General features: G+C 43.4%; 1 protein-coding gene across 1 annotated transcript in view; it reads right to left on the bottom strand.

The window, feature by feature from the left end:
• Nucleotides 1-26,067, bottom strand: part of kpna3 (karyopherin alpha 3 (importin alpha 4)) — a 70,219-nt gene that overhangs the window by 40,957 nt on the left and 3,195 nt on the right. The window contains exons 2-5 of the mRNA XM_078409433.1: nucleotides 22,566-22,610; nucleotides 11,302-11,391; nucleotides 8,852-8,881; nucleotides 7,775-7,827 (exon numbers count right to left, since the gene is read on the bottom strand). Of these exons, the coding sequence (XP_078265559.1) occupies nucleotides 7,775-7,827; nucleotides 8,852-8,881; nucleotides 11,302-11,391; nucleotides 22,566-22,610 (218 nt within the window). The remainder of the gene's footprint in view (nucleotides 1-7,774; nucleotides 7,828-8,851; nucleotides 8,882-11,301; nucleotides 11,392-22,565; nucleotides 22,611-26,067) is intronic.

Below are 26,067 nucleotides of genomic sequence, written 5' to 3'. Positions count from 1 at the left end.
CACCAGATTATATTAATTAGAGCTTTGCAGTCGTACAATAATATTCACAATAACAGCATCAGCCCAATTATTCAATTAAAATGTTTACTTTAAACACATTAGTGGCTAAACATTTCTAAAATGAAAATTGTTTTACATTATTTGAAAGTAATAATCTATATAACATAGCTATTATTTATTGCCTTATTAAAAGGTGAGCTAATTAATGTACAATTGGTATCACTTTGCTTATCCTTTTTATTAAAACAGCTTCAATTTTTATTAAATTATATCAATGTAATTATCCATTGATGTTTCCAATGTAACTCCATTATTCCCAATGGAAAAATTAATTGCTAACTTTGCGGTGCATTTTAACAAAACATGTACAAAGTAGTGATCAATTCTGGGACCTTTGTTGATCGTGAAGTATACTAATGACTTGGATGCAAATGGAACATTCAAAGTTTGCGGATGGCACAAAAATTGGCAGTGCCGTGGATAGTCATCTAAGGCTACAGCAGGATATAGAACGGATGAAAAATCAGGCATTGAGTTGAGGGTGGGAATTTAATCCTGACAAGTGTGAGGTAATGCATTCTTTAAGACATATAAAATGAATGATAGGGTACATAAGGAGTGTTGATAAACAAAGATCCTTGGGGTAATCATGCAAAGTTCCATTGTTGCAGTTTTATAAAATACTAGACCAAGTGGACCCATTGGCTCATTCCACATAGAGGGGGGATAGGGAAGGGGAGAGGGTGCCACTCACCTCGGCCCCGTGGCTCCAGCACTGCAGCCAGAGCGAGCCTTGGACCCAAAGCCTCTCCTGTATTGGTGTAGGACCCTCACCCCCTCCACTCAATGCCCCTTATTCCCCCCTTCTCCCCCCCCACTAACTCATTCCCACATCCCCACCCCCTCTCCCCTCCCTCCCTCCCATCCCCACTCCCTCTCCCCCCTCCCTCCCATCCCCACTCCCCCTCCCCACTAATCCCCCATCCCCTCCTGTCCCTCAACCTGGGCATCAGTCAGACCCCTCACATCGCCCTCCCCTGCAAGAGATTAATATATATTGAAAGATATACAATATAACATTTAATATTCTTACATTATATTTTAAGTATTATAATTGTTATATTATATTATTATTGTGTGTGTGTGTGTGTGTGTGTGTGTGTGTGTGTGTGTGTGTGTGCGTGTGCGTGTGCGTGCGCGCGGTGGGGTTGTAGTCCGGTGATTGTCCAGTGAACTGGGGTGGGAGCTGGAACTACAGTTCCCGGTGGGCAGTGCGGGGGCAGGAGGCGCGCACAAGATGGCAGAGTGTGAGGAGGAGGAGGGGAAGAAGGAGAGCGGCTGCCATTTTTGTTGGAGTGGTCGAAGCGGGCGCTGGAGGAGAGGCGGGAGTAGGAGAAGAAGGTGCCCGCTGGGGGTTGTGGGCTGGTGATGGTGCGGGGCACTGGGCCCGGGCGGGAGCGGATTTGTTAAAGTTAGTTTATTGGCCATGACTCCCTGGCCCCCTTCCCTCATTGGCTGGCACTTGTGCGGGTCCCATTGTGACGTCACACGCTGAAGATCAGAATGAAATCAGTTTAAAAGGTGATTTTTTAACTTTACAATCTCTAACTTTTAAAATATAACACCAATTTGAATGAAACTTGTTTTAAAGGGTCCCCAGGACATGGTGAGTAAGGTGGGCCTAAAATTGTCGCGCTATCGTGTACCGTTTTGGCTGTGTGGAGGGCACGGGACACACATAAACATATACACACAAATAAACAGAGTTTTAGCAATATATACTAGACCAAGTGGACCCGTTGGGCCCATTCGCGTAGAGAGGAGACAGGGAAGGGGAGAGGGTGTCACTGAGTGAGCCCTGGACCCATAGGCTCTCCTGTATTGTTGCACCCTCAACCCCCCCACTCAATCCCCCTTATCCCCCCCTCGTCCCCCCACTGACCCACTCCATCCCCCCTACCCATCCCCACTTGCCCCTCCCCTGCCCCCACTTGCCCCTCCCCTAACCCCACTCCCCCTAGCCCTGCCTCCACCCCCATTTCCCCCTCCCCACCCCTATTCCTCCCTCCCCATCGTCTCACCCCACCTCCCTCCCCTCCCCCTACCCCCACTCTCCCTGCCCGCACCCCACTCTCCCCCCACCCCCAATCTTCCCTCCTCCTAACTCCCACTCTCCCCCACCCGCTCTTCCCTTCTCCCCACCCCCACCCCACCCTCCTCCCCACTCCCACTCTCCCCCACCCCCACTCTCTCCTCCCCCACCCCCTCCTCCCCCACTCTCTCATCCCCCACCCCCTCCTCTCTCCTCCCCCGCCCCCACTCTCTCCACCCCTACCCCATCCCCCCATTCTCCCCTCTCTCCCCTCTTGCCCACCCCCACTCTCTCCTCCCCGTCCCCTTCCTCCCCCACTCTCTCCTTCCCCCCACCCCCCTTCTACCCCCACCCTTCCCTTCACCCACTCGAACCCCCCTCCTGTGGGCCCGGCAACGCCGCTTAAAGTTCCTCCGTGCGAAGGGGGGAGAGGAAAGGGGAGAGGAAGGCACTGAGCACGGCAGTCCCGTCAGTCGGGCGGGTGCCCACCCCCCTCTCAGAGCGGGAGAGGCGACTACACCTTCCGGCAGTCAGCGCTGCCCGATCTGAGGAATGTCAGGCGCGAGGCATGCCGGAACGGGCGGCGGTGCACGGGGGGGTGGTGGGCGCATTGGGGGCGGGGGAGCGCATTGGTTAAAGGTCCAGGGGGGCGGGGGAGCGCATTAGTTAAAGGTCAGGGGGGCGGGGGAGCGCATTGGTTAAAGTCCGGGGGGCGGGGGAGCGAATTAGTTAACGGTCCAGGGGGCGGGGGAGCTTATTAGTTGAAAGTCCGGGGGGGGGGGGGGGGGGGGGGGAGCGCATTAGTTTAAGGTCTCCGTGGGGGGGGGAGGGGAGCGAGAGCGAGCTGATCTCTTGGAGACGTGCGTGTTCCATTGTGACGTCACACACTAAACACTGGCGGGGGGGGGGGAGAGCGACCTCATCTCTCACAGTCGCACGGGTGCCATTGTGACATTGCACTCTGAAGACCTTCAAGAAATGGGTGAGAAAGGAAATTTTTAAACTTTAAAATCTCTCTAGCTTTAAAAATATAGCTTCAATTTGAATGAGAGTTGTTACATATTATACCCAGGATAATGGTGAGTAACGTGGGCCAAACATTGTGGCGCTATGGTGTACAGTTTCGGCTGTGCGAACCAAAAAAGGTTGACACATACACACAAACAAACACAGGGTTTTAGTAATATACTAGACCAAGTGGACCCGTTGGGCCCAAACCTCTCCTGCATTGGTGCAGCACCCTGTCCTTCTCCCCTCCCCTCTCTCCTCAACCCCCCCGTCCCCTCTCCCCCCTTCCCCCCACCTCCTCCCCTCCCCTCCTTTTAAACTTAAAAATGTGAATAACTTTAAAAATATAACGCCGATTTCAATAAAACTACTTGCATTATCACTAAAGTGACAATGGTGAGTAAGCTGGGCCTAAAATTGTTGCGCTATCGTGTACCGTTTTGGCTGAAGTTCAGTCACAAACAAGATAACAAACGAGAGTTTTAGTATTATAGATATAGATAGATATCGATATAGATATAGATTGGTTAGACAGTATTTGGAGCATTCTGTGCTGTTTTGGCCACCACACCACAGGGAGGATGCAATTGGACTAGAAAGAATGCAGCTGAGAAACCCACCAGAATGGTGACTGGAATGGAAAAAATCAGTTCTGGGGAAAGAATGGATTAACTGCTGGTTTTGCTGGGAACACAGGAGGCTGAAGGATGAGCTGATCGAGATAATAAAATTATAAGAGGCAAAGAGGAAGTAGACATACCAAGGCAGGCGTATCAAAAACAAGAGAGACAGGTTTAAGGTGAGAGGAGTTTCAAAGGGGATCTGAGGGGAAAGTTTGTTTTTCTCAAACTGAATAGTTTTTAGATCTGTAAGGTGTCAGGGGTTATGGTGAGAAGGCAGGATAATAGGGTTAGGAGGGAGAGATTGGTCAGCCATGATTGAATGGCAGAGTAGACTTGATGGTCAGAATAGCCTAATTCTGCTCCTATCACTTATGACCTAAAGCGCTGCTAGAGGAGATGGTGGAATCAGATATAATCGTAATGTTTAAGAGGCATTTAGACAAGTACTTGAATAGACAAAGCATTTAATGATAGACATATTGCGAGCAAATGGGATTAGTGTAGATGGGCAAAAAAAGTTGGCGTGGACATGGGTTTATGGGACGATTGTTGTGCTGTACAATGCTTTAACTCCATAGAATCCAGGTGTAATACACATTTGCTTCTTGCTTTCCCTCCAAATTGCCAAGCAGCAAAGTAGATAAAACTACTGATAAAATTCTGACTACAATACAATTTAAAATAAGGAAATAGTAGAAAATAATTTTCAGTGTTTTACAATAGTTTTTCATTGATACATTAACAGCATTCACTGTACAGAATTTATTGTCCTGGTTTAAAAGAAAACACAATCCAACTACTTTAAAATAATATTATTACCTTATTAGGTAGATGATGATAAAACCAAGAGAGTAACTTTAGAAACTTATTCTTTAGAACCAATCTAGTAATTGTTGCAGGTATTTTTATAAATAGGACCTCCATTCTAACTTACTATATAAGATCATTCAATTATCAGATGTTGACTGAAAAGTATAACAAAAAATTATAAATGAATGTGCACAATGTTGGACATCATAGAATTAAAAATATGAAAGTAGGATAGTTTGAACTGTTCTGAAAAGAAAGCATCGATGTTTCTTGCATAATTTCTTTCTTTCTAATTTTTCATTTCACTGCACATTTATGTGTATGTGACAAATAAATTGACTATTGACTATTGCTTGAACATGCATTTGCAAGGAATTACAACAGTAATGACACAACCCATTGTTGATTAAGATTTAGTTTTAGGTGGCAGAAAATTAAACATTGTTAGCAGTATCCCTTAGTTCTTAGAGTGAAATAATAGTTGATGAAGGTATAGGGAGCATTTAAATCAGGAATTCTAAAAATAATACAACTGTTTACACAAATAGACTTTAAAGACTTTAAAGTATCTGAAGGTAGTCTTATGTAAAATGTGTATCTTTAATGTGACCCTTATCTGATGAATAAATGACTAGTTTTCAACAGTAATTCACGGGTAATTCTGCAATTTAAGAATGTAGGAAACTGAAATGCCACACCAACCCAGACTGAGTTGATGTCTTGTTATAAGAATTAATAAAATCTGTTCCATATTTTCTGCATTATGTGGTATTCTTCAAAATATGTTGTGAACTATGAAAGAAAGCAAATAATTTGGTGCCACAATTCATCCATGATTTACAGGCTTAGTGAGTATAATTCAGAATTGGTAGTGGACAAAATTAATATTTGACAATTGGAGTCAGGGGAATAGAATGAAATTGTAGAAAATAATTGGTTTCTTGGCCAAGTGGAACATTTTTGAAGATTTATTTCTTGAATGAATACGAGGAGAGACAAAACCACACTAATTACAAGGGTTTTGGCTTGGAACAATACTCTTCAGAGGCTCTTCTGAGGCAGCACGATTAGAGGTTATTCTGAAAACATGATCATAAAGGATGATAGAGTAGTGTAATGCAGCCTGATTCCACACTGCACTAGCTACTGAATTGTTTTTGTTCAACCAAGATACTGTGGTGTAAATGTAGAGAAACAAAGAGGAACTGGATGCTTAAGTATGCTGCATGTAAAGTAAAGAGGATAAGTATAAACAGCACCTCATATTTCGCCTGGGCAGTTTGCAGCCCAGTGGTATGAACATCGACTTCTCCAACTTTAAATAGTTCCTCTGTCCCTCCCTTCCCCTCCTCCTTCCCAGATCTCCCTCTATCTTCCTGTCTCCACCTATATCCTTCCTTTGTCCCGCCCCCCTGACATCAGTCTGAAGAAGGGTCTCGACCCAAAACGTCACCCATTCCTGCTCTCCCGAGATGCTGCCTGACCTGCTGAGTTACTCCAGCATTTTGTGAATAAATTGATTTGTACCAGCATCTGCAGTTATTTTCTTATAAGTATAAATAGGACTGGCATTCTAAAATGTGTAACTATAGAAACTAAAACAGAAACAATTGGCCACGAGTTACTGAAATCAGAAGAACAGGTCTAACTGCTTTCTAATTTGGTGAAAAAATCCATGGATAAGAAATTGATACACAACCTGCATGGGAAATGCATGCATGAAGCACACAGATTCTGTGGAAATAGACCTCCAAACTCTTACAACAATTAATGCCAATGTAAAATGTGAGGGTTGCAAACATATGCAAAGGGGTATGAATTGTTTTGAGAAACATTAATTCTGAATTTAAATTTGAATTTAATGTTTGAATGGAAAAGGTACTACTCTTGCCTGGATTTCCTTTATTCTAATACTTTAAACACCTTTATTATACCACTAAAAAGCACTATGAACTGCAAAGGAGGCCATGGACAAAGGATTGCCCACAGAATAAGAATTTAAGATTGGAATCACCTCAAAATTGAATTTGACAGAAAACATCAAATATTGACTAAGGTCCCTATCCTTGGTTGCGATTGTTCCTAGTGATACCATCCTGACCTCAGCTCGTTCTCCTATCCTATCCCACAATCACCAAATGCAAAAAGAAAATTATACCAATAAATGAGAATTCTAGATATATATGGATTAATTTGAGGGATCCTAAACGGTCAGAAAAACATGGTTACGTGCCAGTAAATAACAAATAAACAGTCGATATTCAATTTAACATTTATATATATTCTATTGAAGTAATCTGTGTTCATTTTCTTTGGTGAACAACGAGGAAGATTTGATATCCGGGCCACTTCCTGATATTGAGATCATGTAGGAAAATCTCAGGAAATAGTTCAATTGTTAATAATTCAATAGTTCAAAGATAATGTAAGAGCACAAGAATGGCTTGCATCTGATATCGTGTAATATGACATCAATGTGCAAATATAACGAGCACGAAGCATCCAGCACACAGGTACTTCTGAGGTTACAACAGAGAGCAGGTCTCGGACATCATAACCTGACATAAATATGACGTTAAATTTTGAATTCTGGGAGTGAAAAACGTTTATCAAAGAAATGACTCATGCACTTATTGTGGAATGTCATTATCAAACAATATTTACTGATATCAGTCAATCAGCAATTGAAATTAGAGTTGCATGCAATTTGGATTTCTAACATTCAGTTGACTTCTTTTTGAGTTACTAATGAAATTAGGACAACTCAAAGTAACAAGGAAATGAAACATCAAGAACAAGATCCAAAGATGAATAATGGTAAATGGAAATCTGCAAGTTTTTAAAAAATCCACGATGTCTTCGTGACATGGAGTACTGCAGCATTATGACTTTCTTTGTAATACAAACCAAACAGAAATTCCATTATGCAAACTAATAGACTGGGATAATTATGTTATGCTACTTTACATGTACTTGCAAAATTGCTGTTGAAGACCTTTGAGTCACAGACTTGAAGTCTGTTTGCCATTATGATTAACATGCAGATGTTAAAATCCACATTTTACTCATTGGCTTTTAACAGCCCATCTATCTGATAATGTGTTTAATCATCAATCGCAGGAACAAAATTCTTATCAAATCGAGAAATAATTAAGCTGACAAAGTAAAGGTTGAATACAGTGTTGAACTAGCATGTGCAAACATACAGACTTGGTACCTACACAAAACCAACACAACTCACCTTGCAGCTTGCACAGCACTCAGCTGAATAACTGGATTTTCATTTGTTGCATTCTGCAATTAAAAAAGAGAAAAAAGTTAACTTTTCGTAGTTATCAAAAATAACAGCCAACTATTTTATTTATAATTTTACTTTGCTTTAGAAATAAGAAATTGAAAACGTAAATTTTATGAGGTTCTTTGCTTCATTATACAGTTTTTTAATATGAACACTGGACTAACATAATTTAGAAGTCATTATGGACTGATGTGAAAATGTTTTATCACAAAGACAAATAAAATGAAAGACTAATTAAAGGAATCAAAACTGGCTGGGACTTTAGGAGTGATGGTGACATCAAATATGGCAAGATTCAAACCATTTTACAGGTGGTTCTGCTATAAATGCAATGGTTAAGTTTCTAAGAAACCTCATTATTAGAAAATCATGCTATAAAGACGATTGTGTCAATGGGGGAAAGGGAGTTAGGGACTAGAGAGTTTCAGATTCGCAATAACAAAGTTATTTTTCCCACAGCATTATCAAAATTCCTTTCAATGACTATATAGGTTTATTTTTGGTTACTACAAGCTAAAAATATTAAAGGTTGTACATTACATTGTTTAATATTGTTGCACAAGTGTCAGCAAAACTAGCAGCAGCTTTTAGGAAACAATGGTCTCTTATTACTTTGGGGAGGTTACATAGAAACAGGTTTTTTTCTCCTTTGTAAAACCAACTTCTCTGCCTATCAATTTCCAAAGTAATGTTTAAATGGTTCTCTAGTTCCCGATTAAAATAGCATTGTAACTAATTCACCCCCTTAATCTTTTTGAATGGGAGCTCGCAAGGCTGAATGGTCTATTCCTGCTTCTGTTTTTTATGCTTGTAGAAAAACTGCTCAGTGAATTTTCTGCTCTTTAATGACACAAAATATTCATTGAGCAATTTTCCTTCTAAAGAACAAGCAAAAATTGTGCTTTATTAACAACTTTAAAAGTCCAGATCTGCTGAATCTGATATAAAATATTGCAATTTTCTTGTAAATTAACGGAATCCCTAATTTTACCATCAAAAATGTAAATTAACTCTTCTTACCTGAAGTATGGCATCTAATGTTATATTTTGCTAGAAAGGAAATTAAAGCTAAAATTAGTTGATGCAATTTTTAGAAACATTATTTTCAGTGCTATAAAACTGCATCATATCTCAGAGTTCATAGTGTACATTATAACACATTGCCTATGCCAGAAGTTCCCAAATCCTCCTTAAAGCATTTACCCTTTCAGATTTACCAGCTGCTGCTGTACCAGAGTAAAATGAATTTCATATTCTAACCCACAAAATACCAATTAATTTTAACATTGTTAAATAATCTTTAAAACTGTGCGGTATCCCGTGCTTAAACCCCATTAAGCTTCAGATATTCAGTGAATAACTTTTAATGCCAATAAATTTCATCATTCCCCAGATCATAATCAAACAACTAATCAACCAATCACGTTTGAAAGTATCACAAAATGCTGGAGTAACTCAGCAGGTCTGGCAGCATCTCTGGAGAGAAGGAATGGGCGGCGTTTCGAGACCCTTCTTCAGACTGATGTCTGGAGGGGCGGGACAAATAATGGATATAGGTGGAGCCAGGAAGACAGTGGGAGAACTGGGAAGGGGGAGGGGAAGAGAGGGACAGAGGAACTGTCTAAAGGTGGAGAAGTCAATGTTCATACCGCTGGGCTGTGCTGCCCAAGCGAAATATGAGGTGCTGTTCCTCCAACTTGCGGTGGCCCTCACTATTTACTCCTGGGCCTACTCCTGCATCTATTTTCTATGCTTCTATCTTTATTACAAGGTTGGTATTTCCAACACATCAGTAATAACTGAAATCTACTTTAAATAGCAAATTAGGGAACAAAGGATGAATTCGAACAAGATCCAGGTCATTTGCACTTAACTGTTTACAGTATAGTGATGGGAAGTAATTCCATCAGCCTGGTCCTTGACAAACTCCAACATTAGAGTAGTTAACTAGACTGGGGAAATCACACTGTGAGTAGCAATACCTAGGAGACAACATAAACACCAACCCTGCAACATAGAGAGGTAGAATGGCAACACAAGTGAGAGAAAACACAGGGGTGAGCTACAAAATTCAAATCTTTTTTTTGGAATAAAGACATTGCCATTAGCCCAGAATAATTAAATCCATTGAAATGAAAATTAAACATGTCATTTCATGATTTTTCCTGCGCAACTCTGAAATATCGGGCTATATTGCAGAGCTATGTGCTGCAGTTTGGTAAACCATGTGATCTGTGTGAATAGTCTAAAGGTAACAATTCTGAGCGGTTTATGGAGCTCATCTACCTACTTGATTGCATAGCCAGAATACAGTATCTTTTTCTCACTAAATGCTTTTAAAGCAGGGGTTGCCAGCTACAGGAGACAAGATAAAATGTATTGTTACAAATAAATGTTTCCTGAAACTTAATATAGAATGTAAGAGAAATTGAATAAATAGCCATGTTATGTGACATTGAGTCAGACAAACCATTTTTCTGTGCATTGAAGAAAATCTGCCATTTCATCTTAATTTCCTCTCCAAACAAAATATGTATCCATCTGCAACCAAATTAATCTACCCCAATTTATTAGGCAGCTTTAAAAATAAAAAGAGCCAAAATTATGCTAATTTCTTAAATAGTTAAAAAATATTCTAATGCATATCCACCTCAAATCGAGTGAATTTTAAAAGTTTTTTTTAATTTTTAAGGGGTAATGTTTTAAGTTTACAGCTAGCACATCACTATTCGCTCAGTTAAACCTGTCTTGTGTAAAGTTAAAAAGAAATTCCTTTGTTTTAAATTAACATCTGGATAGTATTAACAATTAGACTTTTGCAGCAAAAGGCTGTCAGAAGATTTTGCAAAATCAAATCCGAACAACACAGTTTTGATGATTGATAGTGGTGCACAGATTCAGATCTCTGGGTATAATAAAGGATACAACTACATGGTGATTTGCTAAATTATAAAATAATGTTCATATGTCTGTTTATGAAGATAGCATTGGAGAAAATCCGGTGATTGTGTAGACAAGTCACAATAACAATTATCTGCAAAATACTGGAATATTCAGTTCTTAAACTTAGAATTTTTATTGAGATTGTTTCACATAAAAAACAATGTTACTAGTACAACTTTCACACATAAAATGTAGTGTTAACCTCCCATCACTAACCCACAAAAATAATATTGTTGTACCATATCTTGAAATTCTTCTTGAATAATATTAAGAGCAATCTGAACTATGTATCATTCTGATCAAGTGCAGATGATTTAACTAACCAGGATCTTGCTAACAAATAGATTACTATTTTAAAGTTTCCAAGAATTTTTGAAAGGTTTACTGTAAAATTGTTCATTGGAAGGCTATTCCAGCCATAAACTTGCTTTATTTTGTAAGGTAATTGCATTAGAACAACTATTAATAAAACTGTTTAGAAAGATACCGAGGTGAAATTGTAACTTAAAGTCAATATTACCACTTACAGCTTTGAAATCTCCATCCAAATCAGAGTCTTCTAAACTTTCCTCTTGTGGCACATTTCTTTTCTTGAGTAGATGTTCATCTCTTTTGTTCTGTAAATAACAGAAAAGTAATTGAGAGGGTATGTGCATCACTTTTATTTATTTTGTGCTCACTACTCAGTTTCACATAAAGCAAATGGTGAAATAGATTCACATAATTTGAAAAAGATGAAATTAGAATTAAATTAAAAATGTTTAAATTTTACCAATTTTCTCCAGGGCAAGAGAAAATAAGAAGAATTAAGTTGAATTCAATTGTTGATATAATTTTGTTGAACACATCTTTGATCCAAGCTGTTGATTAAAGGGCATTCTCAAATTTAACAAGCCATATCTCCAAACCGATTTACCACAATATCCAGGGATACAAATCTGCAGTTTATAAGGAAGTTTAATCAAATGTTCCAATATATTGGCTTAATGATAACCTATTCAGCTCAAAATAGCATGGATTCAAACTCCTCATGAAGACTTGAATACACAATCTAAACCGACAATTCATTCAAAATCCCTGGCCTGATTGATGTAATAAAATAGAAGGCATGAAAAAATTAATTAGTACATCAAGAGAAAGCAAAGATTGTAGAATCACAGAAGAGTATTTGCCAGCAGCAGAAAAGAGTGGGGTATTTAACAACAACTAAAATGTAGAATTGCTAAGTTATGTTTAGTCAGTTTTAAATCATCAAACGAGGTGACAAGGAGGAAGAAGCGCCCAAATCTGGTTCTGGTTGATTCCTGCGCAAACACCTCATAAGTGGTTATCTCGCGCAGGTCGCAGTGAGTCATTAAAGAAACGAAAGGCATGTGAGGTATCTTGGACATAGGGCGAGAGATTATTGGACCAGGGGGCATAGGATGGAGTCGAGGTACGTGGAAATCATTTCCGTGGGACAGGAGCAGGCAGAAACAATGGGTCTGCCAGGGCAGTTGTGTTTGTGGATTTTGGGGAGAAGATAAAAACGGGCTGTTCGAGGCTGGGAAACGATAAGGTTGGAGGCTGTGGAAGGTAGGCAGCCATCAGTGATGAAATCAGTAATGGTGTTTCAGATTAAGGTCTGGTGCTCATCTGTGGGATCATGGTCCAAGGATAAGTAGGAGGAGGTGTCTGAGAGTTGTCACCTGGCCTGGAGGTCAGCGTGCCGGACTACCACGGCACCTCCCTTGTTGGCTGGTTTGATTATAATGTCAGGGTTGCTGCAGAGTGAGCGGAGGGCTGTACGTTCAGAGGGGGTGAGGTTAGAGTAGGTAAGGGGATTGTAAAAGTTGAGAAGGTTGTTGTCATGCCGGCAGTTAGAAATAAAGAGGTCTAGAGAGGGTAGAAGGCTGTTCTAGGGAGTCCAAGAGGAGAGGGACCAGTGGAGACGGGAGAAGGAGTCATCACTGGGTGGTGAGGACTCCTTCCCATAGAAAAAGACACAGAGGTGAAGGCGATGGAAGAAAAGTTCTAAATCGTGGCAGACACGGAACTCGTTGAGGTGGGGGCGGAGGGGAACAAAGGTGAGGCCTCTGTTGAGGACAGACAGTTGCGTATCAGAAAGGGAGAGGTCAAGGGGAATGGTGAAGACACAACAAGGATGGAAGTTGGGGTCAGAGGAGGGCCGGGGAGTGGACAAAGGCTGAGGCGAGATCTGGCGGGGAGATGGTGGGTGTTCAGAGAGGAGGGGGCCGTGAGGACTATTGAATGGGTGGGGTGTGGTCGGGGTAACCTGGTTAAAAGAGGGGGAAGGGGATAATCCATCACTACTGAGGTTCCCTGTAGGAGGGGGTGAACAATAGGACCCAGCAGAATCAGGCCAGGTGTTGTCGGAGCCTGCATCGTGGAGGTTGTGGGTCTGCTGCTGACCCTGGAACTCAGATGAGGCGATGGCTCCGGCTCGCTGGTGGGCAGTGGAGACGTGAGGGTCTGCAGCGTCGCTGATGGAGGCCCATGGGAGGCTGGAGTAGAGATACAGATCGGCCTATTCCTTCTCTCCAGAGATGTTGCCTGTCCCGCTGAGTTACTCCAGCTTTTTGTGTCTTTTTGTGTTCAAACCAGCATCTGCAGTTCCTTCCTAAACAGTACATGGGACATAGCTGATTGATATCTCCCAAATAGCACAAGGTAAAACATGACAGTAAGGTCGAGGAAGCTGAAAGATTCAAGCTCAGATAACATCCTCACCATAACTTTGTTTACCTATTCCTTTTCTCCAGAGATGTTGGCTGACCCACTGAGTTACTACTCCAACTTTTTGTGCCAATCTTTGTTTTAAACCAGCATCTGCAGTTACTTCCTATACACTTAATTAGGTTTAGGTTATTTATTTGATGAAAAGTACTTCTGAAAATATACTGTTGATAGTTTACAGAAATGCTCCTTACAGTACTTTTACTGCAGCTAACTGAATGCACTAAGGATTGTTAAGTGGGTCCAAATGATTCCGACAAGTATATGGTCCTTGCTAAAGTGGGCACAGTCAATGCCCACCCCTAGTTCCCTTAAGATGGTGGTCAGCCTTCTCATATATATCCATTACATATTGTGTTTCAGTGAAACAGCAGGAGTCTGAAATAATTGGATTGTGCAATAAAAAAGACTGACATGGACCCAATGGGCTGAAGAGCTTCCTTCTGCGCTGAGACAATTCTATTACAGACCAATAATCGACAAACACAATGGGAGTCACATGGATCAGGGGCAGTCCATGTGCAAGTGTCAAATGCTCTCAGACTAAGCTATAACATTTTTATGTATAACCCAGTCTGTGAAAGCATGTGGTGGTGGGCAAGTGCAATTTCAACTGGATTATAACTACAATATCACGGATTGCACTTAGATTACTAGTCCCAGTAACTAATACCACTAAAACATCACATCTGCACTGGATTTCTGAAACACTATGAGTTGTAACACATTGTAAATAACTGTAATTAAAAAAATTAATGCTGGAAATACTCAAAGGGTCTCCATCTGAAATATTAAATCTTATTCTCTTTTAACGGATGCTGCCCGACTTGCTTTTTTCCCCGTATTTTCTGCTTTAATTTCAAATTTCCACCAGCTTGCCTGCCAAAACACATTTCCCTGAACTAAATACCCATTTTATCTTGTTGTATTAGTCATTAAACCACAAAAAAAGAAAAATCTAACCAGGTGGCAATTGGATTACGTAATTGCGTCCAGCGAGATAAAAATACAAAATATACAATTCATATAAACTTTAACAGGGCTTCTTGCCTCCAATAGCAGGCACAGACAAATCAACTCAAACATTTGCTCTCAAATTAACATGAAAGTAATCAAACCAGTTCTGATTGGAATGATCATTCCTGTTTCAGTAACCATGGCTATGCGCACAAAATCCATGATCCCCAAATACAGTAAATCGTTGTTATAAACGTCCATAAGAGGAGGGTGATGGTGTTTGTTATTGCTGATTGTCCGCTATAACCGAGTAAGGGATTATCATTAAAGTAGTAGAAACAAAGTACTCCAGGACACAAAGTGCTGGAGTAACTCAGCAGGTAAGGCAGCATCTCTGGAAAAAATAGGTAGGTAATATTTTGAGTCAATGACTGCGTCAGTCTGCTGAGTTACTCTAGCACCTCGTGTCATTTCACCGCAAAACTAGGCGCCAATGACGATGATCTGCACTAGCGACCCCTTCTTCCCCAGTAGCCACATCATCCAGTTGACGCAGCTGTTGTTGCGGCTCACGTTGTAGCCAATGGCTGGCAGCGTTTTCTTTAGGCTGCTGCCACTGACTGGACACGCTCGGTCACAGTGGGGCACCCTTCCCCCACACCAGCTGCTGCTTGCTCCTGTTAGCCATCTCTTTGTCCACATCCTGCCCCACCGTTGTCTCCACCTCCTTTTCCCGTCACTTTGTGCACTCTGGCGCTCCCTCCTCCACCGCCAACTCCTCCTCTGCCGCAGTCATCGACATCCTCCAAGGTGGAGTTTGTCGGTGACTCCACGGGAGAATGAAGAGGAGGCGGTGGTGAAGGGGAGGAGAGGCAGAGTGGACAAAGTGACAGCCAATAGGAAGAAGCGGCAACTGATGAGAGGAGTGGGAAACCCCACGGTGACCAAGTGCTTCCTGTCCATGGCAGTGGCTTGAAGAAAGTGACCATAGTGACCGTTGGCCATGCTGAGGCTTTTCATGTGTGCTGAGTGATGGCATCATAGCTTGTGTCATGTAGACAGCATGAGTTTGCAAAATAGGTCTACTCAGATGAATTGTAAATTAAAATCTGGGACAGTTAATTCTTTCCTTTTAGATATTGCATTCCCAAAAAGGTGTATAGATATAACAATATCACATTATAATTATATCTACTTTTAACATTCACTGTATGACCCAAAATAAAAACAGAGAATGTCAGAAATTTAGCAGGTCAGACAGGATGTATTCTCAACAAATTCTCACATTCTCAACAAATGCTTACTTTATCTTTGATCTATTAAGACCTATGGCACCGCTACTTCAAGCATGCCTGACAAACAAATTGTGGAGGCACACATGATCTGTCAATTTCTTGGTGTAAGAAAATAACTGCAGATGCTGGTACAAATCGAAGGTATTTATTCACAAAATGCTGGAGTAACTCAGCAGGTCAGACAGCATCTCAGGAGAGAAGGAATGGGTGATGTTTCGGGTCGAGACCCTTCCTCAGAAATAGGAAGGGTCTGAGGAAGGGTCTCGACCCAAAACGTCACCCATTCCTTCTCTCCTGAGATGCTGCCTGACCTGCTGAGTTACTCCAGCATTTTGTCAATTTCTTGGGATCAGCTGGGAAGGATTATAACATTTCCATGTTTTGGCAGACAGTCCAAGCTTCAATGTATAACTGTTGTACTGTATTTCAAAATGGTACTTTTCCTGATGCATACAATTTTGAACTTTTAGATATTGCAGATTCACAGCATTAAAGATGATGTCCTGAATCCATCATGACTTCATGCAAGAACAATTCATAGTCCCAATCCCTAGTTTCTCCCTGCAAATTGATTCCTTTCAAATATTTATTCAGCTCCCATCTAAATGCTAAAGTGGAATTTGCCTCCACCAAAATTTCTGACAGTGCATTTGAGATTCTACATATTCATTGTCTAAATTTCAAAAACACTATTCTCGTATAACTAACGGTAACTTTGCCAATGATCTTTTTATGTCTCCAGTTCTTTCACAAATGGGAGTAGATTCTCTATACCTACTCTGTACTTCGACTACCCTTCATAATTTTAAATGCCTTTATCAGATTGTTTTATAACCTCCTCTGTTCTGAGTGACCCTGATATCCCAAAAGTCTTTTCACCACCCAAAGGCACAAGTCAGGAGGATGATGGAATACTGGATGAGTACAGTGTTAAAAGCACTCTAGAAGCCTGATACCATTCAGGACAAAGCGGCTCACTCTATGACTCTAAATAATCAGCACGGTCGTGCAGTGGTAGAGTTGCTGCCTTACAGCGCCAGAGACCAGGGTTCAATCCTGGCCATGGGTGCGTTTGTACGTTCTCTCCATGGCCTGCATGGGTTTTCTCCAGGTGCTCCGGTTTCCTCCCACACTCCAAAGGCATACAATATAGGATAGTGTTAGTGTGTGGGGATTGCTGGTCGACGCGGACTCGGTAGGCAGATAGGCCTGTTTCCGCGCTGTATCTCTAATCTATCTCTGAATTAAATTAACAATCATTCTCACTTCCTATCCCTGAGACCCCACTTTCCTTTTAACCCCCGCCCCTTTCCCCTTCCACCCATATCTCTCCCTCCAGCTTTACCGTTCACTCCTTCTTTCTTTACCTGACACTCTGTCACCTTTTCGTCTCTAGCCTTTCTCATCCACTCCACCCATCTGTCAATCACCCCATTCACCTGTATCCAACCAGTACACCAGGCTTTATTGAGAAAAGGTATAACATGTCTTGGCTAAAGCTGGGTACAAAAAAGCAAAATTCACAAGACATCCTTCACTTGACAACAAAGTAATTAATGCAAATTTGAGATAGCAACTGGAAGCTGCTGATGTACGTCACACACAGATCTGGATAGATAGTTTCCAGGCTCAACTCTGTCATTATAATGAGTATTTAAAGGTCAGACGTTTGCCAATGGAATTACAGTAAAGTGGAAAGGGGGAGAATTGCTAGTCACTCTTACAATATAAGTAATGGACATTATCCATAATTTTCTTGAAACAGAACTCTGAGGGGGCTTTCCCTTCCTGAAAGAATACTAATCTGTGGGGCAAAATTTCAGAATAAAGGAATCCCATTAAAGCAGAGAAGAAATGGAATTTTTCAGAAAAGACTGTGAAATTTTGCAGTTCTCTGCCTCAGAGAGCTGTGTGGCTGAATCAATAAACGTATTCAAAATTGGGATTTTTTTTTTAATCCATTGGGTGTATCAAGGGTTATAAATGACAAACAGAAAACCTGAGCTGAGGCCAAGATCAGAATAGCCCTGATATTATTAGGCAGCAGAGCTGTCTCCCTGACTATGTAACTTCCTCCTCTTCTGTGGAAGCACTTATATCAGTGTCAAAAGATTGGAAGTTCAAGTCCCACTTTTCACATCTGAGTGCAAAGTAAAAATTGGCATTCCATTGCAAAACTAAGGGAGTGCTACGTGCTGTCAGTTGTTGATTTCTTTGGAGGACACATCAAATCGACCCCAAATTAGTCTCACCGATGGGTGTATCTTTTATTGTTCACAAAACTCTGATACTGCTGGCCGAGACAATGTTTATTGTCCCATCTTAATTGCCCAGAGTGGCAATCCTACGACATTATAACAGGCCATACATAGTCCACACAGAGATAGTAAGGATGGTAAATTCTGCTCCCCAAAAGAAATTAGCAAAGTGGATGTTTTTTTTAATCACAATCAGTTGATATCATTAATGCCACCAATTACATTAGCTTTCTATTCCAGTTTTATTTCATTATTTGGATCAAAACTCACCAACTGCCACAATGGAATTTGAAGTCATGCCATCAGAACATGAATCCAGACCAATATATTTTCCTTCAGCTAACACTGAAAATTAATAATCTGGTCTACTGTCCTGCGCCTCGTCCATTGTCAGAGTGAGACCACATGGAAATTGGAGGAACAACATCTCATATTTTGCTTGGGTAGCTTACAACCCAGTAGTATGAATGTTGAATTCTCTAATTTTAGGTAACTTCTACCTACCTTGCCCCCCACCTCTCCACTAAAAGTCGGTTAACCAGTTCCACAATTTGCAACTATGTATACATCTTGGGCTCACACCGTTTTTAGCCAACAATCAGCCTATCAGGGAACCTCCTTGCTTGAGGTCATCTGTTGCCTGTCCCCACAGACGCTGCCTGGCATCTAGACACAAGATGTGGAGTTACTCCAGCATCTTGTGTCTAGAATCAGGTTCTTTCTTCATTATTGTTTGAGACCTCACTGTTCACGAATTGATTGCAATGTTTCCATTAGTTATAACAGTAAATGCAACCAGTAAAATACTTTTAAATTATTTTGGGACTTACTTCAGGTGTGAAAATTGCTATTTAAATCCATATCTTTTGCTTTAATTAAAATGTAACAATATTGGAGGCAGGTGCCAGAACCCACATTTCAAGCAAAAAAATAATGTTCGGTAGGTCTAAGGGCATTAAGCAGGTGCTACCACAACATCATCACTTTAAGATTCTCAGTGGTTCTGGTAATTTCTGCAGGAATAGTCAGAGATTTCAGGAAGCGCACATTCCAGTTAACAATAAAATAACCTCACCAAACTCATTAAAATTAATCTACTGAAGTCATCTCGACAATTGCAATACCAGACATTTCTCATTCAAATCCCTTTAGGTCACCCATATATCACAGATAAACATTCACATCCAGCTTTCTCCATTTCCCTTACTGGTCTATCCTGCGTTTTACTGAATGCACCAAAGTCCTAGGAAACTAACTTATTATGATTATTTCCATTCCCATTGCTCTTCAATGGAACAATGCTTCTGATTAGTGAGCAATCTATCTGCAGAGAAAAGGTGAGTTTTCATGCAAAAGTGCAAAATGACATTAAAACCTCAAACTGCTCTTGCCTAGCCCAGAATTTATAATAGAAACAGCAAAGTGGCAATGCTCCCTATTACTAATCTGATTTCGTAACATAGAAACCACTCTTTCTGAACTCCAAGTCTAAAAACTACAAGTCTACAACATGCTCATCCAATACGTTATTAAAATAGCTCTTTAAACTTCAGTCTATCATTTCCACATACCAGTCCAACATCCTCAAGCAATGTGCTTTGGCAAACAGTGTTCACCCTGGCGTGCTTGCCCATCGGCTGGGTATGAATGGATGTAGATGGTGATGCATGGCTCATTGAAAGGGCAATCACTTCACATATGTAACTCCAAAAAGAGTTGACCACAATGTACTCACATATCAGAGCCATATCCTAAATATGCACATTAAGCATGACCATATGCTTCGAGGCCAACTAAATTATATAAATAGTGCATGACAAATAGCATAGTTAATTCAATAGCAATTTACATTGTATATGATTATATATAGAAAAAAATGTTTTGGATTTAACTAGTCATTAAGAGGCAAGGATATGGAGGCGTCCAAAAGTAAATGGTTAAAATTAAGCCGTTCATTAATGGGATACAATCCAAGTCCGTGAGACATAGGTGATGCCTGTGAAGTAGAAGATAGGCAGCACAATTCTGAAGCACTTGAAGTTTGTGGAAGTGTAAAAAAGGGAGACTAGCCAGGAGCAGGCTGTAATAATCAAACCTAAAAGTAACAAGAGCATGGTTGAAGATATGAGCATTGAAAGCACCACTCTAAATTGATAGCTAATCTAAAATGAACTCAAAATGATGCCTGATGTCCAGTCACAAGTAGACAGAGAAAATAAAAACCATGTAGCCTGCCAAAGCTTTGTGCAGATATGGATGGTGTGAGCTTCTGGTTACTTGAGAGATTTGATGCATACCAGTATCAATATTTTATATTGGCCTAAAAGGACACCAAGTGTTGGAGTAACTGAGCAGGACAGGCAGCATCTCTGGAGAACATGGATAGATGATATTTCGGGTCGAAACCAAATAAAAATCTGCTACCAGATAAAAAGTCATGTGCACCCAACACTTTCAACTGTTTATTACTGCAAACAAGCAACATTCTCAATAATCAGCATGATTGAAGCCTTAGTTAACAGTGCCATCACCAAGCATTTATTCACCAATAATGAACACCAACAAAAACGTTGGGTTTCACCTTAGCTGATGACCACACAGCACAGTTTTGGACTAGTGTTGAATTCTAGAGGCGTGGATGACTTGCCTTGCCACCAAGGCAGCATATGACTGACTGACACCAAGGTACCTAATAAAACTGAAATCAATGGCCATCAAAAAGAAAACACTTTTGAAGCACTTGAAGTTTGATCAAGTTGATCACATGAAAGAAAACGATTGTGGGCGGTCAGACCCAACCATTTCAGCTACTTCATCAATGATCATCCCTTTGTCATAAGATCAGAAGTGGGGATGTACACTGATGACTGCTCAAATGTATCCACCATTCCTCAGCAAATAAAGCAGTCCACACCAGCACGCAGCAAAATCTAAGGTATGAGCTGTATGGCAGCACAGCACAGAAGTGCCAGGCATTGATCAACTCCAGCAAGAGTTTATCTAACTGCCTACCCTTGAAATTCAATGGCATTTCCATTGCTAGAGCTCTTGCCCCCAATATCACCACTTCCAATATTCTGGCAGTCACCTCTGACCACGTTCAACTGGAACAGCCCTATAAATACAATGACTACAAGAGCAGTTCAGAGGCTGCAGCAACTCAGTCACCACCTGACACCCCAGCGTCTCTACGGGAACAAATCAGGAGTGTGACAGAATAGTCTCCACCTGTTTGGAGTGTCACACAAATAACTCAAGAAAATCAACATCACTCAGGACAAAGCAGCTCACTTGATTATCACCCCATAACGTACCCTAAAGATTCACCTGCTCCACCACTGCACACAGTGACTGCAGCGTGCATCATCCTGATTAGAAATGTAACATCCATCTTTCATGATCACTGGAGAGGAATCCTGAAACTCCCTGTCCAACAGCACACTTATACTCCAATAATCCAGCACCCTTGGCTTTCTGGAAAATGTGGACGACTGATAACCAAACCACTAACAAATTTTGCTCTTACTTCAAAACAGTCCATGTTCAAAGCTTTGAGCATTCCGATTTGCAATCTAACCTCTAGGCAAAGATTTTGATACTTTAGATACTAAAATTTACCCTCGGTTATTAGACGAGTTCTAGTTCAACTCACCCTGTGATGCCTTTGATTGATCCTAAAAATTCCTTATGTAGAAACACGGAACTGCAGATAGTAGATACCAAAGATAGTCACAAATTGATGGAATTAAACAAACAGTGGGTCTGGCAACATCTCTGAAGAAAAAGGATAGGTGATATTTCAGGTCAGGACCCTTCTTCAGACCATGCTAATTTAGTTTGAAGAAAGGTCCCGACCCGAAATGTCGCCTATCCTTTTTCTCCAGAGATGCTGCCTGACCCGCTGAGGTACTCCAGCACTTTGTGTCTACCTAAAATTTTCATATACTACTGCAACACACACAGTAGATACATCTTAAAACATATATGGTTCAGTAATTTCTTCTTACTGGTGAGATAGAAGTGAACACAAACTCACACTAAATTTGCTTAATGCAGTTCTCTCTGGGCAAAGAGTACATATTGGAATTAGTTGATTGCCTCTTTCACAACCTTTTCACAGACATAATGGACTAAATATCTTCCACGTGGCACAACTCTAAAGTAGACATTTAAACTGACATATAATGATAATCATAATAATCATAATTTATTAGCCAAGTATGTTGTAGATTTCTAATCTCAACAGCTATTGTCTCCTAGAGTTGCCATCATGTACAACACTAAAATGTGCCCAATATAACGACAGAACATTGCCTATAATAGCTTGCTAGCTGGAAAATAACACGATACAGGTAGGAACAGCAAGATGGTGTTGAAAAACGTGAGGCAATAGAGAAGTCTTGACGATTCATAGTCCACACTGTTAAAAACACAGCACCTACAGGTTTACTGGAGTGTGGTGAATGTGCATCAACTGGTTACACATTCAAAGCGCCAAAGACTGTAACAATGATAAAGCACAGAGCTGCATTAAAATACAATTACCTTTCTTAGTTCCACTGTGACTTCATTTCTGTGCCTTCTCATAGTCTGTAACCAAAGAGAAATTGTCACAATTTAATAATTTTACTCAACACATTTCATCAGTGGTAATGTGCTACAAAGTAGTAAACCTTCAATAGTACTGCTCACGGGATGTCAAACAAGCTATTTTTATACATGCTGGCAAATCTAAATATTATCCACCCATGAAATACATATCATTCGTTCCTGCAGGCAATTCTGCAATATGATGAGATTGTTGGCAATGTGCATGGTCATACCGCATGAAAACAAGCCCAGAGACCACGCCGACCATCAAGCATCCATTTACATTAATCCTCCACTAATTCAATTTTTGACTTTTGTCACATTCCCACAAACCACTCACCTAGCCACTGTCAGCAATTTTGTGTCCAATTAGCTAACCACCCCATAGGTCTTTGGGATGTGGGAGGAAACCACAGCAGCCAAGGGGACCCATGTGATCACCGGAATATTTGTAAGCTCCTCACAGAGCATTGCAGGTTAGAACTAAACCCCAGGGGAGCAGTGCTGCCAGAACGCCGCTCCGGCACCTCTGTAAAAAAAAAAGCCAAAAACAGCGGGGAATTTTAACTAGTGGGGAATTTAACAGTGGCCGCTCTGGCACCAGTGACAGCTCTGGCACCTAAAAAATTAGCACTGCCACACTGCTAAACCCGGGTTATTTACTCACCTTTGTTTTATGACCCTTAACAACTTTGAACAAAAAACTATCAATATTAGTTATGACATTTCCAAAAGACCTGCCCTCAGTTATTTTTGGAATAAAAATGTTCAGATTTCTAATTTATCCTGCGTGAACTGCTCCCTGAAATCATTCAAGTCATTGAGAGCTTGTGTCCTCCTGTTCTGAATACTCCCACCAGTGGGGATAGTTTTCTGCAAGTTCATCCACAATTTATTGCACCCAACATAATTTACTCAGGGCCATTCCAATTTTCTTATCTTTGCCAGGCAAGCAGTAAAGAAAAAAGCCTTTTGCCACAGCAAACATCCATCATTTATTCTTTTTCAATTAAGTGCAGATCCAAACCCTGATTTTATTAAAATGTGGCTGGTAAAAGGTTACAAACATTTTGATTGGTGTGCAGATTAAGACTTTTCAGCACTAGTTTTATGACAGCAGAACCAGTCTCTCCTTTAATTCTACTGTGCCCCTTTATGCTGTAATCAAACTCTTGTTTAGTCAGGAAGGATATGAATGGAAAGTACTTCTCACCTTGGATCCATGCCAGAGACATACGATAATTAACCTTTTAATTAAGTTTGTTTTACCTACAACAAAAATGAAACATCTGTACAAGGTCAGACATTGTCTTTCATCTGTTCATTGGGGCGTGTCCCGTGACAATAGTCATGATAAATCCAATCCTTGTGGAGAATTAAGAACAAATTGCCAACTTCAAGGTGAATAAGAAACCATTCAGTTCCCGAGGTGCCACGTGGTGGAACCCTCCTGAGGTGCCGCGGCCCCATGCCCGCCTGGGAAGGGTCTTCCATTGGCAGAACCTCACCCCAATTGCTCGTCAGTCAGCGGGACTCGCATGAAGGCTCGTCAGACCGAGTAACCAGGAGGGAGTTGGAGATATCAGGTGCTAGGATTGGGTCAGTAGGAGGGTGAACTGGGGTATTGCCTCCAGTGCCTTCAAGGTCAGCTGCAGAATACAAAGATGACCAGGTGAGGAGAGAGATGTGGGCTCGCAGGAATGGCCCCAGTACATTGAGTGCACGGACTTTGGACTTTAAATAAAGGTGCCAAAAATGGCGGCGCCAGCATGTGTAATACATGCAAAGAGAATTTCACTGTGCAGATGCACATGTGACAAATAAAGCACCATTGTGCCATTGAGTACACATAAGCTACTATTAGGATGTGTATGCTGAAAAACAGACCATTGATGAGTTTGTGTGGTCAGCTTGCTCAATCTCACCTCAATATTCTATGCTCACAAGTTTTAGTATTTCTTTACTCTTCATCATCCGCATTACACAGGTCAAAATAAAAAAACTACACACTGGGGGGGAAGGGCGGGGGGGAGAGGGGCAGAAGAAGGGGAGGGGGGAAGAGAGGGGGAGGGGGATGAGAGGGGGAGGGGAGGGGGATGAGAGGGGGAGGGGAGGGGGAGGGGGAGGAGAGAGGAGAAGGGGGGAGGAGAGGAGGAGGAGAGGGGGGCGGGGGGGAGGAGAGGGGGGCGGGGGGGAGGAGAGGGGGGCGGGGGGGAGGAGAGGGGGGCGGGGGGAGGAGAGGGGGGCGGGGGGAGGAGAGGGGGGCGGGGGGGAGGAGAGGGGGGCGGGGGGGAGGAGAGGGGGGCGGGGGGAGGAGAGGGGGGCGGGGGGGAGGAGAGGGGGGCGGGGGGGAGGAGAGGGGGGCGGGGGGAGGAGAGGGGGGCGGGGGGGAGGAGAGGGGGGCGGGGGGGAGGAGAGGGGGGCGGGGGGAGGAGAGGGGGGCGGGGGGAGGAGAGGGGGGCGGGGGGGAGGAGAGGGGGGCGGGGGGGAGGAGAGGGGGGCGGGGGGGAGGAGAGGGGGGCGGGGGGGAGGAGAGGGGGGCGGGGGGGAGGAGAGGGGGGCGGGGGGGAGGAGAGGGGGGCGGGGGGGAGGAGAGGGGGGCGGGGGGGAGGAGAGGGGGGCGGGGGGGAGGAGAGGGGGGCGGGGGGGAGGAGAGGGGGGCGGGGGGGAGGAGAGGGGGGCGGGGGGGAGGAGAGGGGGGCGGGGGGAGGAGAGGGGGGCGGGGGGAGGAGAGGGGGGCGGGGGGAGGAGAGGGGGGCGGGGGAGGAGAGGGGGCGGGGGAGGAGAGGGGGGCGGGGGAGGAGAGGGGGGCGGGGGAGGAGAGGGGGGCGGGGAGGAGAGGGGGGCGGGGGGAGGAGAGGGGGGCGGGGGGAGGAGAGGGGGGCGGGGGGAGGAGAGGGGGGCGGGGGGAGGAGAGGGGGGCGGGGGGAGGAGAGGGGGGCGGGGGGAGGAGAGGGGAGAGGGGGGCGGGGGGAGGAGAGGGGAGAGGGGGGCGGGGGGGGGGCGGGGGGAGGAGAGGGGGGCGGGGGGAGGAGAGGGGGGCGGGGGGAGGAGAGGGGGGCGGGGGGAGGGGAGGGGGGCGGGGGGAGGGGAGGGGGGCGGGGGGAGGGGAGGGGGGCGGGGGGAGGGGCGGGGAGGGGGGCGGGGGGAGGAGAGGGGGGCGGGGGGAGGGGAGGGGGGCGGGGGGAGGGGAGGGGAGGGGGGCGGGGGGAGGGGAGGGGGGCGGGGGGAGGGGAGGGGGGCGGGGGCGGGGAGGGGGGCGGGGGGGGAGGGGAGGGGGGCGGGGGGGGGAGGGGAGGGGGGCGGGGGGGGAGGGGAGGGGGGCGGGGGGAGGGGAGGGGGGCGGGGGGAGGGGAGGGGGGCGGGGGGAGGGGAGGGGGGCGGGGGGGGGAGGGGGGCGGGGGGGGGGAGGGGGGCGGGGGGGGGGAGGGGGGCGGGGGGAGGGGAGGGGGGAGGA

This window comes from Rhinoraja longicauda, chromosome 12 (assembly GCF_053455715.1).
Source record: "Rhinoraja longicauda isolate Sanriku21f chromosome 12, sRhiLon1.1, whole genome shotgun sequence".
In the NCBI taxonomy this organism is placed as follows: Eukaryota; Metazoa; Chordata; class Chondrichthyes; order Rajiformes; family Arhynchobatidae; genus Rhinoraja; species Rhinoraja longicauda.
The sequence above is the reverse complement of the archived record's forward strand: the minus strand, read 5'-3'. Positions and strand labels throughout refer to the sequence as shown.